This window comes from Esox lucius, chromosome 17 (assembly GCF_011004845.1).
Source record: "Esox lucius isolate fEsoLuc1 chromosome 17, fEsoLuc1.pri, whole genome shotgun sequence".
Taxonomy (NCBI): domain Eukaryota; kingdom Metazoa; phylum Chordata; class Actinopteri; order Esociformes; family Esocidae; genus Esox; species Esox lucius.
In genome coordinates, this window is record NC_047585.1 from 26,074,052 (window position 1) to 26,091,650 (window position 17,599).

Consider the following 17,599-nt stretch of genomic DNA (forward strand, 5'->3'; position numbering starts at 1 on the left):
CCTTCTGCTCTGACAGTGTTCCCCAACTCTGAGAATTGGTTTTTCCAGCAGGACAATGCTCCATGCCACACAGACAGGTCAATCAAGGTGTGGATGGAGGACCACCAGATCAAGACCCTGTCATGGCCAGCCCAATCTCCAGACCTGAACCACATTGAAAACCTCTGGATTTGATCAAGAGGAAGATGGATGGTCACAAACCATCAAACTTTAATTTTTGTGCCAGGAGTGGCATAAAGTCATCCAACAGCTATGTGACAGACTGGCGGAGAACATGCTAAGACGCATGAAAGCTGTGATTAACAATCAGGGTTATTCCTCTTCCTAAGTTAAAACATTAGTATTTGGTTGCTGAAAAATGAATTTGTTTTCCAAACATTTTTTTTAGGTCTTAAAACAATGAATTTTTTTGGTTGTTTTGACCAGTTGTTATTTTCTCCAAATAAATACTCTAAATGACAATGATTTTATTTGGAATTTGGGAGTAATGTTGTCAGTAGTTTATAGAATAAAAAAAAACATTTTACTCAAACACATACCTATGAATAGTAAAACCAGAAGAACTGATAATTTTGCAGTGGTCTCTTAATTTTTCCAGAGCTGTATTTTTCATCCGCAAAACCAGCCTTGTTTTATGACAACTATGCCTAGGCCCACAGAGATAATTTACAACTAAATAAATACAACCCCATTTCCAAAATAGTTTTGATGCTGTGTAAAATGTAAATAAAATCCTATGTAAAATGTAAACCAAATCCTATATCAAGCAAGAATGGGAATACATTTCACTTTCAAAACTACATCAATTGGTCTCCTCAGTTCCCAAACGCTTATGGAGATTTGTTAAAAGAAGATGTAATGCAAAACATTGGCTAACATGCCCGTCTCAACTTTTTTGAAAAGTGTTAGTGGCCATGCATTTTTCCAAAAACATTTCTCAGTTTCAACATTTGATATGCTGGCTTTGTATTATTTTTAATATAATATAGGGATAAATGACTTGCACATCATTGCATTGTTTTATTTGCATTATACGCAGCATCCCGCCTTTTTGGAAACAGGGTTGTAAGAATTACACACCAAAGTGATCTAAGACATTTAATCCTCTATCATTTATATCTCTGCATATAATATATAGATTTTACCAATAAATATTGGGCTTGTGTGTGGAACCAATGTGGCAGGATCCCATACATGGTAACAAACTGAATACCACATCTACGAATAGCTGAACTATAAATGTATTTTTCCCCTGTAAACTTCGGCCAACTGAATGTACCTGCTGAACCCCTTCTGGACTATGACTTCATTCTGTGCAGGCTCATTGTGCAGTGGGAGATTCTTCCCTGTTAGCCTTTCTACTGTAATACACTTGGACACAAGGTTTGATAAAAACCTGTCCAACTCAATACAAGGGAAACATTTATCAATGTTCAGATTATTTGTGGTTATTGCTTTATGGCTGTTCTATCATGAACAAATATTGATTAAAGTCAAAGGTATATACCAATCGGCTGGAAATAGAGGATGGTATTGTGCACTGCAGGTGAGGCCATTAGACTAATTTATGTGATACACTAGAGGATTGCATAGCAAAGAGTGCCACTGTGTGGCAAACAGTGATTAGTGCAGTTTGCACTCAGAGAAAATGTTTCTTGGAATGATCCCTACACCATTCACATGAAATATCAGAAGACTAGTAAAAACCATATAAAAAGTAGTTTGCCTTTATTAGAAGCTGGGAAACCAAAACATCATCAACATCATTGTTGTCATTAATACTTAAGACCACAATACTGTCGTCATCATCATTACCATCATCATCACTGCTTACTTTTCAACAACATGCAAATATTTCAACAGTTCAGCGTTCCCTTTCCACACCATTGACAAAAGCTTCTTGGCGCAATCACCTGTAAGAATCACAATTTTGCTTACATTTACATTGCTAGTACAATTTAAGATACATAGAAAAACCAAATTAAAAGCAATACAAATGCTGGGATATTGAAGAATGTGAAAGAGTTGTGTATCATGGTCATGTCTTCATGTAAAACTGGGCATGGAGGTCCGCAGCACTGCTGCTTCTTATTCTTCCCCAAATAAGGGAGTGATTCAGAACTGGTCACACCAGGTAAGGGGGCTTTCTAGCCGACCAGTGACATGAGTCATTCAGTTCTCGCATAAAATAAGCCCTGCAGTATGGACCTCAGCCCTATGTCAAGAATATTCTATGGAAGCCCCTGCTGCCCTGGACACAGAAACCCCATACAAGCATTCAGCGCCATGCAGGATCATGACAGAAGCCCTATATTTAAAATAACCAATGAAAATATACTCCTAACCCAAGCTAAACCCATTTTCTGCATAAAGCATAGGATTGAAACGATAAGCAATATGGTTCATTAGCGTTGGCTTTTGTCATAAAACAACATTGCTAACACCTAAAGATTATCAGATGTTCTTGGGGTGAAAGTGACTGAATGTTAGTTTGAAAACAGGCATACAACCAGTTCTCAACTGCAGTCAGGAAAGGTGAGTTGACCAGAACCAAGGTTCACTTTGAGTCTGCAGAACGTCTCTAAAACACGCATTTGCAGTCTTGGGGTTGTTAACAGGTGTAAACAAATCATGATCCTGACAAATCGGCTAAAATATAGCGTGCATGTACTACACATGCACATGTCAGGACCAGCAATTTAGTATGATTAAAATAAATTAACCTGGCCTTACCAGCATTTATGCCTGAACTTAACCTAACCCTAGCTCCAAAACATTGTGATGCCTAAACGTAACCCCAAGTCTGATAACTACTTTTAGAAGTGAGGACCAGCCAAATGTCCGTGGCATGATTTTCCTTTTGTTACGATTGTAAGAGAATAAAACAGGAACACACACCTCCACGGAATAGATAGCTTTGATCTTGGTCAGTTGTCTTCTATTTTATTATTTTCTTTGATGACAGAGTCCCTTCCTCATCCTTTTTTCTGTCAGATATGGCTTCAGTTGGTCATTTGCTGAATTCCATTCCTGCCCCCTAAAGCCCCAAACAATCCTGTAGGCTGGGAAGAAATTTGGTAGGAAAAAAAACTGTGCCCAAGTCTAAGTATCAGTTTAGTACTCAAATTAAATCACCCTAAATGTTCCATCACGTCTTGCCTGGCTACCCATACATATTGCGCGGGTCAAATGTAGCATCATCAGAGCAGCCAAATTAAAATCAGGATGAGTTGTCAGGCAACTTCCTGTGCCCCTGTCTAACACTATACCAGCGCTCATTTGGTTCAGCAGGAACATGGAAATAAGGCAATAAGAAACAGATCCAAAACTATTTATCCAAACTAGTCTTCATAACTAGTAGCTTTAATTCTCAGTGAAAACAATAATGAGCGCATTTAACCATGAATGCTTGAAACCATTGGTTCGGTTAAAAGTATTTTTCAACCCAGGCAAGTCACACTAAATCCCACTATTGCACTCATTTCAGGATCTCTCTCTCCCTTCTGCCCTTGTATACTCCCATTTGCAGAGTAGGGAAAATACAGCACGTGTTTCTTGGTTGTGAAGGAGAGCTATAGAGCAGAACATTATATGCATTTAGGTTGTGTCTGAGGGGAAGAGAGAAAGAGAGCAAGAGAGAATCAAAATGAGGAATAGCAGGGTCTGCTCTCCTTGGTCTGTCCAAAACAGCAGAAAAACAGATGGATAGGGTCGATTTTTCTTTTTAAAATCAAGATACATTTTATTTCTTTTCTTAAAAAACAAACATTACAAAAAAATCTGAATAGAGAATTAAAACAAACCAACAAAAAACATTCAATTTTGGGACAAGAAAAAAAACAAAAACTTGGTTTCAATAAAAAAAAAAAAGAAAAAAAAAATAGATTGAGGATGCCTGGCACAAAGGGTTGAGTAATAAAGCTCTGGCCACGCCAAGGTAGTGTCATGCTCAGCACAGAGCCATCCAAAGGTCCAACTTTTCTTAAACACAAACCATAGGAACTAGAGGGTCTAGGGTCAGAAAACTTTAAACCCTCCATTGCGCACACACACTATGGTATTACCAGCAGACATCAAACACTTAGAAACAACTCTTAGGGCTGACTTAGAACCGGCTTCCATGACCAGATTAACCATATGCAGCTCATGGCAGAAGCTCAGAGCACACTCTAAAGCAAATACCACACTGCTGCTCCAAAGCAGTCGTGTTTAACTCTGGTCCATAGAGCACAACACTGAACCGCAACACAGTCAATAACAAAATACAAGTTTCCTGTATGTGTTAAACTGATGGTCCTTGACACTGAACCAGGGCATAACCTCATTGAACAGGAGGGAATATAGCCTAGTTGAGAACAAAGCTTGCTTAAACAATAAGCCTGGTGAAATCTCTGCCTGAAATAGCAAAAAGGGGATGAAGGCCTGGTGTACATCAGTGAAGACTTGCAACCTATCAAACCAATCAAAAGCCTTGCTATGGCAGAGCCCAACATGCAGCACTTCTTCAATAGCAATTTTGTGGAGGGTTCTTGAAACATAATATCCAATAAAAATGTAGCTGCTGACAGCCAATGGACCTTTCAAATAGTTTTGGCATATATAAACTTCTCCAGACCTCCAAAGGAGGCATGACCACCTATTCAGAGGTATGGCCGTATGAGAACTGGGACAGGAGGGGGGAGACAAATATAATTTCACATTAAAGCGTAAAATCATCCTTTTAAAATGTGTTTGAGAAAGTTTAAAAAGAGGTGTTGTTCTGCACAGCACTATGGGGTTAGTGAGTCCAGGACCTCTGTGAGGACAATCTAAATACAACAGGGAAATAAAATTAAGCGTTAACACACTGACATCATATCCTCCCTCAGGAGTCTACAGTGTGGCTCGCTGTGACTGGACCAATGGCTAGTGTTGCAGTGAATAAGCAGTGCTTTGATTGGACAATGACAGTCCACTGAGAAACCACAACAGAGGGAGACACTAACCCAGACTGGCTTAACAAACCCAGAGCTCAGGTAGCAATAACTGATCTAACACTACTGGATAGACAAAAGCCAGTGTTACACTACAAAGCTTTTACTTCAGTATTGTTAGACCAGTGATTACTTGAGGGGAGGGGGAATGTAGAACTCGAACAAGAAAGGAAAGCTGTAGAATTTTTTTTTTTTGTTTCGATTTTCTTTTTAAATAGAAGGCTCACTTGTACACACAGCTACCAGCCTGTAGGAGAGAACTAGCGACTACACTCAAAGCGACTGTTGAGGATGGATGTCCACTAGCACGGAGCTCCCAAAGGCAAATAAACAACGCCTAAAGAAACAATTCTGAGATCCACACAAACTCCTGTAGGAAATACTAATGCAGTCACTGCAGAGATGAAAAAGGAGAGGAAAGGTGAGCCAGCGGAAGCGTAGTGGAGAAGCAGGAACAGGGATGGAGGAATGGACACGTTCACACAGAGTCAAATCTCACTTGTTCTTTCCTTCCATCCCTCCTCAGATAGCATACATGTTCTGATGCACACAGACACTGTCTTCGTCAGACATCAGGGAAAGCCTGGGGAGGGAGGACAAAAACAAACACTAAACAAAACCACATGAGGTTCAAACCATTGAGCCAGGCCACCACAGAAACCAAAAGAAAACCCTCTAAACCAAAACCAAACTGTGAGAAGGTAAGGAGATAGTGGGGGGAAGGGGGGGACTTCTGTGGGTAGTTGTCTAGTCTTCGCCAGAGGGTGCATCCTCTTCTGATCCATCCTCCTCTTCCTCTTCCTCCTCTTCCTCCTCCTCTTCCTTTTCCTTCTTCTCTACCCCGGGTGCCTCCTTTGTTTTCTTGGGAGTCAGGGAGGAGTCCTTCTTCACCACCTCCTCTTCTTCCTCTTCCAGAGGGCTTTCTGGTTCCTCCTCTTCCTCCTCTTTCGGCGAGCTCTTCTCTTGGGCCTTTACGGCGCTGGGGCGACCTTTACCCTTTCCTTTCATTGGGCTTGGGGTCACTAGGGAGGAGAGAAAATGTAAGGGATACACACCAACTCAATATGACCAGCGTGTGAGAGATACCTGCCTACGCATTACAACCGTGTGAGGGATAGGGTTGGGTATTTGGGTAATTACTTCGATTCCACTCATCAAATCCGGTTCTTATCAAATCCCAGTTCTGATTCAAAAACATTTGGGAGAGAACATATTTCAAGATGGAAAATGTGCCTTTTATTCTTTGCACATTCAGGCTATAAAATCAGTCAACTGTCAACAGTGACCGGATTTAGGAAGGTAGTAAAGGAAGTAAAAATTATATTATCTTGTATAAGGAATGATCACTACTGCGATAAGCGGGATTTCTAGTTATAAAAAAATTAATTACAAGCAAGCTGAGTAAATGACATTAATTTACCCACAGACCAGTTGGCAGGTTATATAAAATAAATTATGATATTTATTATAGTAAACTAGCTAGCTTGGTCCATGTACGTTAGTATAGTATGTTCACGCTAACTAGCTAGGTTAGCTTGCCACCAGTTAGCACCCTCAACGTTGGCTAGCTCACTGTGGTTGCTATTGGTGTCTAAGTGACAATAAGTGGATGTGCTAAATTTGAGGATAAATATTCAAATTTAACTGAAATATAAAAAATAAGAGACTCAAATCAAAAAGATTGACAGCCCTACGGTTTTGTGTACCTGAGTGAGAGACCGAACACAGTGCATTCCTTCAAATTCCTGCTGCGTTGAAATAAATTCTACATCGTACTGGAAGTGCTTCCTCCCTTACACTAAATATTTTTACTGCAGGTCCTACATATTCATTAACATTTTTGTGAATCTAAGCCAAACATTTGAGCATTTGCTGTGGTCTGCCATGGATGTCAGTCCAGGATGTAAACATAAGTCTCTCTTCTCAGTTCCCACTTGCTTGGTTTGTTGCCGTACATTAGGTTTGCCGTCCATGTACCAGGTGCTGGCAGATGAGTGCAACATTCAGACATTAGAACGCGTGACTGAAATGCAAACGTTAGGAACGGAAGCAGAATCGAAATGTCTTTTCAAACGCAGGGTTCTTGGAAATTTGAAACCTGGCACGGTTCTTGATACCCAACCCTAGTGCGGGATACACACCAACTCAACATTAAGTTATGATACTGGGAAGTACCAAGTTGATACATAGACCTCTAAACCATCCACATACACTGTAGTGATTTTTTGTTAGGTCATACCTGTGGCCTTTAGTCGTGGTTTGGGAGATTTCTTCTCCTTCCTCTCTGGCCGGCTCCGTCTGATGACCTTCTTGCTGCTCCTCTTGCTCTTGGAGCGGCCGTAGTCACTATCATCATCATCCTCAACCATGAAGTCTTCATCGCTGCCTGACTCATCAGCTAGAAGAGGTTCGGGAGGGAGTAATTGCACATTTGAATTGTCAAGTTTGAGTTTTCATATATGGCTTGGTTAGCATTTCAATGGAAATGTATATACTTAATTCAGTCTTTGAAGCACTCTAGTTCCCTTCCAATGAGTGGTCTATGGAGTCCTGCTTAGTGCTGCATGGATAACTTGGTTTACATTTAGGTGGTTAGTGGAAGTAGGCCTATAGTTCAGTTGACTAACGGTATACTCTGGGTAGTTTCAGCGGTTGACTTACGATCTGGGAGGGCCTCCTCCTGGTCTTCACGTTCCTCATCTTCACTACCTCCATCACCCAGCAGGATCTCTCTCTGTTTGGAAACGGCCTTGGTGGCAGCCTGGCGCACTGTACGCACCTTACGGCTCACTTCCTCATCACTGTCATCTACACACAGGCAGACAGATTACATCTCAGCTCCTACAATTGGAACACCGCCAAACTTAAGAGTAGGACTCCTACCAGCAGGTCGTTTTCTCTTGGGCGTCCTCTTAGCGGGCTTCGCCACCTTGGCCGTCTTTCCTTTTTTGCCTCGTTTAGCTTCGTAGTCGCTGCCTCCATCCTCGTCGTCCTCCTCTCCAAAGTCATTGTCTTCATCACTACCAAAATCATCTACAAACCAACATGAGAAACATTTACCAATAGCCTTTAGCTATTCCCAGGGCAGAGTCCTCAAACCTTGTGCACCTACAGGCCCACTGCCCGCCAATCAGATGTCTCAGATCAGTGTCTGGATAGCTTCCGGGTAATGTTTTAATGTCATTTAATGTAAAAAATAAATAAATTTAAATGACCAGCAAAACAGTCAGCAAATAAAAAACAAAGAGCTGCTCTTTTGTATGAGAAAATCTTATGGCACACCCACAAAACCCATACCCTATGTGGCTGGGCTCTGAGGTTGATCACCAATTCTCTTCCAACTACTTGTTTTTCAAGATCAGGACATTTTCATCCTTAAAACAATGTTTGACGTCCGTCAATATTTCACAGGTAATCTCAATGGTCCAAGACCCATGGTGTACAAGCATGAGCTGGTTCCACATTTTGTTAAGACTTAATGTATTGAATGCATGTTGTCATTCATCTATACACAATACCCAGGCTCTGCCCAGACCATTTAAGGACATTCAGACTTTTATTCCAGCATTGTCTTAGCTGTGTGCTTCAGGTCATTGTCCTGCTGAATGATTAATCTTCACCATTGTCAGAGGTCTTGTTCTTTCTGGATTAGGTTGCAATGACCTTTCTGTAATTAGCTTCATTTATCCTCCCCTCAATACTGACCAGTTTCCCAGTCCCTGCTGCTGAGAAGCATCCACACAACATGATGCTCCCACACAGCCCTGGTGGAGTCAGAGCCATGCTCTAAAATGTGGAAACACCCTTCCATTGAAACTACATTAACAGTAGAGTTTATGTTTATGCTTTTGTTGTGTGCCGAGGCTCATATTCCCCAAAAAATGCTCACACACTGCAGGCACGGGAGCACCCTGCCAGAAACCAAGAGCTCCAACGAGTCTGTCTAGTAGTGAGACACCAGCTGACGCGTATCATAGAATGAAGACCACAGGTTGACATCAATGGTGTAGTTGGGTTTGGCGTTATTAAATATTGTTCGAATAAATCATGGGCAATCTGGAAGCTAAAAGAAAAACCTTCACCATGCTGTTGTGCATGTGCAACATGCTATCACAGTGCTAAATAACTCACAAGCTTAAAACAGACATCTTCTGAAGTAGTTCAGCATTTGCTGCTCGCGTGTAATGGCAGTGAGTTCGGACAGTAACTAACATTGGATTTGATGGAAAGAATGTAATTTCTGGATTCCGCGCCATATGTTAGTACTTTGGAGGGAATCTTCACCAAATATTACAAGTATTATTCCCAAGAATATAAATAACATCTTTGCACAACATTGTCTATAAAAAAAATGCAGTTCCTTCAGAGAGTAGAAAACTAGCCTATTATTATATACGTAAAGATACATCTGAAAGTAAACTGCTAAACTGTATTTTATATAATACTCAATTATTTTTGCTGCAGCCATTCACTGGAATTAGTTGCTAAGTGAAATTAGTTGTATAAGACCCATAAACTTGATACCTTAGTCCTTGATAAAGTAAAAACATTCAAGCTGCAGCTGCTGATCTGATAATTGAAAATGAGAACTGGTTTTCAACCAAATGGTTGAATAACGGGTTAAATATAATTGTTTTTTTTAAACAACATTAACATGGGTCTAATCTGTTTCTGGAAAATGAAAGTGCATTATCACTATTCTAGATTGGTGCACCAGTTACCATGCCAATGACTGGTTAAGACACACTGCTTTTTGATTCTGAATAAGCAGACATTTTTGGATAAGTAGCCTAATGAATTATGCATTACAATCATTAGGAATCATGCTGAAGAGCACCGCTCAAAACAGTTATGATGAACATAATCATTTGAATATCATAATTGCTTACCTGCTGAATCATTTTTGGATTTGGAGAGTTTTTCATCAGAATCCTCACTGAAAAAAAACACATCTACTTAGCAACAAGAACCACAGGAGTCTGGTACAGACAGTCAACATAATTTTTTTTTTATTATTATTTTTTTTTTTAAACAAAGGCACCAGTTGAGAACTTGGGTTAATTGCCCTAAACTCAAATTTCTAAAATTACACACAATGCCAATGGGAAATGTTCACTGAAGTGTGAATGAAGATTATATTTGGCCTTGTGCTGCTGTTCTCTGGGCTCACCTGTCCTCCTGTGAGTTCTTTGACCGCTTACGCTTCACCTCACGAGGAGCTGCACGGGGCTTCTTCGGCTTGTCTGAGTTCCCCCCATACTCCTCATCTAGGAGAAGGAAAGGGGGGTTACAGTAAAAGCTGAGCTATGGGATGAGAGGTTGCAGTTGCATCCACCCACACAAATCCATGCATACTATCCCTCACCTGCATCATCAGACTCTTGGAATTGCGAGTAATTCACCACCTTCTTGTTCCTGTGAAGTTAATACAAACAGCAAATCAGAGACTCTCTTTTATTTGGAAGGATCAGGACTTATGCAGAAGGACAAAACAATGCTAACAAAAGAAAGTATTCAAAATACAACAGAAAAAATATTGAATTCTATGACAACAAATATGGGAATGTGGTTCCCTTGTTCAATAAGAGCTACATTTGCTGTGAAAATAGCATAACACTGTTTTTCAGACAGCATTTCAGCAACAATCTTGGGAACAATGGTCTTGTTTACATAAGGATACATTTTCCGATATATCAAAGACACAAGATGCTACATTCTTTTGTTGTGTAAACTTGTAGATATTGATAGTCCAAGAAGACACTGAATTTACATGGGCCACATTTTCGATCGAGACCCCCCCCCAGATGTTTGCAAGTATGAAGAATTGTTTTCTGCAGACACCTATCACTCAACTTTCCCATGACTTAAATGAACAATTCTGCATAGAACAAAATCTTGTAAATTCAAGTGATATGGAAAATTGTTTCCTCTCTCCATTGCAAGCCCAAAATTAGGAATATCGACAGGTACGACCAGGTTCAATATGGCCCCTGAGGCAAAACCAGCTGAGAACTACTGCACTACAGGACAAGTTTGGATACATGCTGGTGGACCTCTACTTACACAGAACACAATAGAGCTATAAGCTAAACTTAATGCTTAAGCTACAGTAGAGGCAGCAAACTTTATAATGTTCCGATGAGGCCAAACTCTGTATGGCTCTTCATATCTCCAGTCAATTGAAAATCAAAAACCAGCAATTCACCTCAGGTGCAACAGTGTTTCATACAGCTCAGTTCATCATTTGCCACACCTCAAAAGACGTTCAGCAGTTAACGTTGTATCAGCAGCATGTCCCTCACAGGCAGGGATAGTCTCCAGTAGAGGGGTTCCCAGGCAGAGTCTCTATTAGAACATCCAACTGGTAGAAAGTGCTTCAGGAAGCATGGCCTGAAATCTCTTCAGATTACCTCAACAAAATGAGAACTAGAATGCCAAAGGTCGGCAAGGCTGTAACTAGTGCAAATGGAGGACTCTGATGAAGCCAAGTTTGAAGGGCAAAATTATTTAAATTATAAATCATTATTTCTAACCTTGTCAATTACTATTTCCTATTCAAACTAATTTCATGTACACCATCATTTAAAAGTTTGGGGTCATTTAGAAATGTCTGTTTCCGAAAGAAAATAATTTCCCCCCATTAAAATAGTATCAAATTGATCGGAAATACAGTGTAGACAATGTTAATGTTGCAAATTAGTATTGTAACAGGAAACCGCAGATATTTAATGGAATATCTACATAGGCGTACAGAGGCCCATAATTAGCAACCATCAGTCTTGTCTTCTAGTGGCACATTGTGTTTGATAATCCAAGTATATCATGTTAAAAGGCTAGCTGATCATTAGAAAACCCTTTTGCAATAATATTAGCACAGCTGAAAATGTTGTGCTGGTTAAAGCAGCAATAAAACTGGCCTTCTGTTGACTATCTGAAGCATCAGCAATTGTCAGTTCAATTACAGGCTTAAAATGACTTTTTCCACAAACAAGTCAGTCTTTCTTGAAGGCTATTCCTAGTGAGAAAGTGCCAAGGAACTGAAGATCTCATAACGTTGTGTACTACACCCTTCTTCAAAGGACAGTGCAAACCAGCTCTAATCAGAAAAGAGGGGTGGGAGGCCTCAGTGCACAATTGAGCAAGAAGACAAATACATCAGTTTCTAGTTTGAGAAACAGAAGCCTCACAGGTCCTCAACAGGCAGCTTTATCAAATAATACCCACAAAACCCAGTGTGAACAACAGTGAAGCAGCGATTTTGGGATGCTGGCCTCCTAGGCAGAGTTGCAAAGAAAAAGCCATATCACAGACTGACCATAACTACGATTAAGATGGGCAAAATGAAACAGACACTGGACAGAAGATTGGGAAACAAGGCCAGCATCCTGGAGTTGCCTCTTGACTTTAGACGCTGAGACTACTGCATGCTGTTTCTCAAAACTAGACACTAATGTATTTGTACTCTTACTCGGTTGTGCACCGGTGCCTCCCACTCCTCTTTCTATTCTGGTTAGAGTCAGTGAATATACGCATTATAATTAATATAAAATGTATAATGTTAATGGCACAACTCCAGGACTAACATGTAGGCTTAAATTATTAAGCATGTATTACTAAAGACTTGTGTTAACTATTCTATTTGGAAGCAAGCAAATTGAAAAGAATTGACAGGCTGTCCATACAGCTACAAAATTAGAGCTGATTTGACTTTTCGCATTCAGGAATGTCAAGGAACTAGGCTGTGAAACTTTGATTGGTCCCCCCCACAGTGAGCGTCCAGCGGCAGGTCTTTGAAGTCCCGGCACGTATAGGACGAGAAAAAAAAAGCAGCCGCTGCATTACTGCTCAATTCATACTAAGCATTGAGTCGACAGACCATGCCGGAAAGAATTGTATTGTCTAGGCTGCAGCGATTCCCTTTATGTAGTTTTCACACAAAACAAGACTGCATATAATTCATGGCATGGTCAAATTGGCAGCGTTAAAGCTGTGTGTCAATGGGATAATAGACATCTATATCAAGAAATTTACAAATACACAAGCCAATATGGCCCTGAAAAGCAAGCTCTTGGCAAGATTTCTCCTATAGGTAGACTCTACATAAGTAGCAAGTAAGCTACCTAGTAGTGGTAAGCATTCTAACATCTGTCAGGCCCGACAGGAACAAGCGTGAAAAAAGCATTTGCTCGCACAGTTCTAGTTATGCAATGGACAGAATAGATAAGAGTTCCAAACCACACATTGCATAATGTTAGGTAAGATGCCAAGTTAGCAAAAATGTTAAACGGTTAACTTCTATAGGCTAAACATAGGAATTTCCTGTGCAAATAGCCTTGGACAAATAGATATACAAAACGTAGTCATTTACCATTATACTACAGACCGGATTTCAAAGCAAACAATGTAACACCACCACCGTAGTAGCTCACTAACAACTAGTGTCATTAACTACAGTAGTTGCACAGGGAGGGACTTAAGACCACTCATTCCATACTTTGTATAAAAGCTTGTAGCAACAAACAGAACATTGGTCTTCTTGGGTATGCCTCTATCAGCTTCTCACACATCGATTTACGCAGCTCCTCCTTCTTTGCAAATTCTTTCAATCTCTGTCAGATAGGATGGAGGCATCTCTGAACAGCGATCTTCACTGTAGGGAGAATATCAGCGATACCCTGCTGTCCCCAGGTGTACCACTTGGCATTCAGGCCTAATAGTTGGATTTTGGTCTCCTCAGACCAGAGAATCTCTCTTTATGTTCAGACTCCTTCAGGTCCGCATGTCATAAGCTTTTTAGACATGGGTAGTTCCTGACTAGCCACTCCACAATAAAGGCCTGATTGACGCAGTGCTGTAGAGATGGTTGTCCTTCTGGTAGGTCCTCCCATCTCTGCAGAGAAACTCTGAAGCTTTGGTTCTCTAAGAAGTCTTTGTGGTTTCAAATGTCTTCCATTTCACAATAATGGAGCCCACTGTGCTCCTGGGATTCTAACACGGTCATGCTTATTTTTTATAACCTTCTACAGATCAATGCCTCAACAAGTTTAAGGTCTACCGAGAGTTCCATGGACTTAATGGCTTAGGTTTCCTTTGACATGCACTGTTAAGTGGGGGACCTTAGATTTGTGCTTTCATATAGTTGAATTTTCCACAGTAGGACCCAAATCATGTTCTAGACATCCTGATCATAGGACACGGGATTCATTGGTGCTGTTGTGGAAGTACCATCACAGTGCTCAATGTATATTGCCCTGTAAAGTGTCGGAATACTGATACACATTAAATATTTAAAGTTGTTCAGAATTTTATTTTGAAAAACACATTTTTGCTTTGTCATTGTTTACTATGTGTAGATTGAGGGCAAAAGAAAATACTGCAACTATTTGTAAATCAACTCTATAACAACAATCACTTATAGTCACCATAGCCTAGCCATAGACTGAAAGAAGTTGCTTATTTTGTCTTTGAAGGTTGAGGCTTTTATTCCGTGGCAACATGCTTATTGTGTTGATGTGTGTAGGGCTGGGAATAGCAAGTGACCTCATGACACATCACAATACTTACTTGCCAATAGAGTACATATTGGGATACCATATGGATTGCGGGTCAATATTACAATATTTTAATTAGACAGTGCTAAACAGTATGGGAGACCCAAAAACAGTATCAGAGCAAATGTCATTGAATACTATAATAAAACCTCTAAACCTTTAAGTTCTATTGCTTAAAGGAAAGATTGAGGCAAAGACATTAAATGAAGGGTTAAACCACCCTAAACACCACATTCCAGAAACAAATAGTTCAGTTCCTTTTGCGTATTGTGTGAGTATTCATTTTTGCTAAGAAACACAACATAGAATTTATTTTGCCAGAACATGACGTTTCAAAATACAATCCAAATTCCAATCTACAGTTTTTACCTATGATATGACACAGCATTTTAAAAAATGACATTAGTTTCTAAGTTGTGTTCATTTGACTTGCGCCAAGTTGTGTTCATTTGACATGCACTCCAAGTATGTTTGTAGCTTACGTTCAATCAATCAAAGCATCACTAGTGGTATGACGGCCCAGTCAGAAAGGCTGAGTTGAGATGGAATACAGTTACAGAATTAAACTTTTTATTTTGGTAACATCATATATGAAACGTGACCCTTGCAGAGTGTATTACGATCTGTTGCCACTGACATTTTTATAAGAATTAAATCCAGTGACTAAATTGGCTTGCGGACTGACTGCAAAGGTCCTGGATATTTTACTGATGAAACTGTTGCAGTACCCTCTTGGACCTGATGGACCCCGAGCACTTACCTAGCCTTATTAAAATTTTAGATCTGAATGACTGATACGTCAACTTGTTGAAACTACTGCACATTTTTGTGATGCACTTGTGAAATCTTGATTTCAGCAAATGAGACGATTTTTGCAAAGCATTAACACATGACATTGCATATTAAAGTCGTGTTCGGTTTCAACAAACGTGTACTTCGAATTTACAGCAACTTTGTAGAAGTGGAGTATAATGATACATGATTACAAGTGAAAATAAACATGTATCATGTTAATATGAAAAATAAAACGAATAGTATTATTGATCATGAAGATAGAAGAGCAGAGATAAAGACAATTCATGACTTAACCTTCCCATTTTATGTTATGCTTTTTACTAACAAATGTGTGAAATCTACCAGTTTCTACTGGGAAAGGGACTATGTCTCCCAGAAACCACGGCTCCTGCCATTCAAACCTGAAATTCACCCAACATGAGATAAGTATAGTAAAACACACCTTCCGAGTTGGTACACAACACGTTGCTCTTGTAAGCATATGAAACCTCAGATAAAAAAAAACTCAGATGTTGCCACCACCCTGCCCTCACACGTGGTGAGTGGAATCATTGTCCGTAACAGGAACTATGCTAACACCGTATCACATTGTTAAATGAGCAAGCGGGAACCCGGGGGTCAAGGCAATAAACACCGTTAAAGTGGTTAGATTACAAGAGCAGGCCTTGTTAATGCCATGAAGACCTCAGTCAGCACACTGGCCTAAAGTCAAGGCCTGTGACCACCATTTCAACTGCGACTGTTATGAGCTAAAACGAGCCAAAATATCGAAAGACCCACGCATTCGCCTACCTGGAAGAAACAGGGGCCGGGGGGTGGCAGGCAACACGCGACGCCCATTGAATCACACTTTTTTCCTATCAATGGGTACAATATCAGCCTCATTTTTGCAACATTCAGCGGGCGCATGATGCACTTTCCCATAGAATGCAACAACGTATAAAAACAGTGTCCATTTGTTAGTGATTATCTTGGGAAATGCATTATTTTCTTCGCTCAAATGCGACCCTCTCGGTCTTTTCGGGCAGTGAAAAGCTAGGCTTGGGGGGGGTGTGGTGACTTCTAAAGCCACTCCGCCCCCCTCTGACATCACTCTTCCAGTGGTAATTTACTGCCATCCGTGAAAATGTAGGTCCTCCGCTCTCCCTTTTACCGTGTTTTCACTCAAAACCTACTGGCACATTTCATTGTTCTCTATTAATAAGACCATTTACACATAAGGCACAATTGCGTATTTATTGTGGATATTTGGAGCTAGCATAGACGTCGCTAGGCTGCGCGTTAATAAGATCACATCCCTATGAGCCGATGTCTACCTCCAGCCTAGGTTTTTATTAGCTTTTCTGAAGCTCCCGTGGATGAATGGGTAGCCATATTCCCCAGTCTAGTCTACCTCCCCTCTGGTTCACAAAATAACAGACAACTCCACGGTCAGATAAAACAAAAGCTAAATACGACAGAAAAATCCTGGTAAAGCACCAAATGATGCTCGAGTTGTATGGTTTCTTTAGGTATGATTCGCACCAGATGCACGCACACTCGCCTAGGCGCGCGCAATACAGGCATTTCTACCCAGCCATGGCGAACAGTCCACATTGCAAGGATTCATGCTAGCAAGTGCGTGCACGACAAGGAAAAAAACATTTACATCAATTTTTCATAAAATAAAAGCAACTGTGGCCAAAAGCACAACATGGAAGCGAGGAGCATGTTGCCTGCGAAACGGCAGCGTGCACGGCGTGCAGCCAAAGCGGAGGACATATTAGAAAAACCTACCTCACTGGTCTTGACATTTTGCAGAAATACTGTAGAGGATAAGAATGTAAGAAAGGGGAAAGGAAATCCAGGAAAATAAAAACAAAATCGTCCCGTTCCGCAACTCCTAAGGGCGCAACGAGACCTTCCAACTCCGTCGCCCGAGCTACTGCGTGAAACTAAATATACGGGAACGATGTGTCTACCAAACGCGATTTTAGTTTAAATTTTACCTTCAGCTACTCAAAATGGTGAATAAAACAAACTGAAACTGCAGCCTGTGCGCAACCTAACCGAGTGTCCTTAGGAGGGGCCTAGGCACAAAGGACCGCCCTTCATCGCCGCTGAGAGGCGAGCATCAACACCCTAACGCTTCCATTGGACAATTTGAATTATTATTTTCTTTATGGTTGGATTTTCTAGTTGCTCATCAAACTCAGTGTTTCATCCCATTTACCCTCCCCCTTTCTAGGATAGGTTGAAAACCCACTGCTAGAAAACAAAAAGAGGCCCTAGTGTAGATGC

The 17,599-nt window shown here is 40.6% G+C and overlaps 1 protein-coding gene across 1 annotated transcript; it reads right to left on the minus strand.

Moving 5' to 3' along the window:
* Window positions 1-1,704: 1,704 nt before the first annotated feature.
* On the minus strand, window positions 1,705-17,367 carry nucks1a (nuclear casein kinase and cyclin-dependent kinase substrate 1a). The gene is made up of 8 exons (XM_010896119.4): window positions 17,096-17,367; window positions 10,339-10,388; window positions 10,144-10,240; window positions 9,863-9,909; window positions 7,857-8,006; window positions 7,635-7,781; window positions 7,213-7,371; window positions 1,705-5,995 (listed from the first exon to the last, which is right to left on the minus strand). Exons 1-8 carry the CDS (start codon window positions 17,110-17,112, stop codon window positions 5,721-5,723), a joined length of 942 nt encoding a protein of 313 aa, XP_010894421.1. The 5' UTR covers window positions 17,113-17,367; the 3' UTR covers window positions 1,705-5,720.
* Window positions 17,368-17,599: the final 232 nt, after the last annotated feature.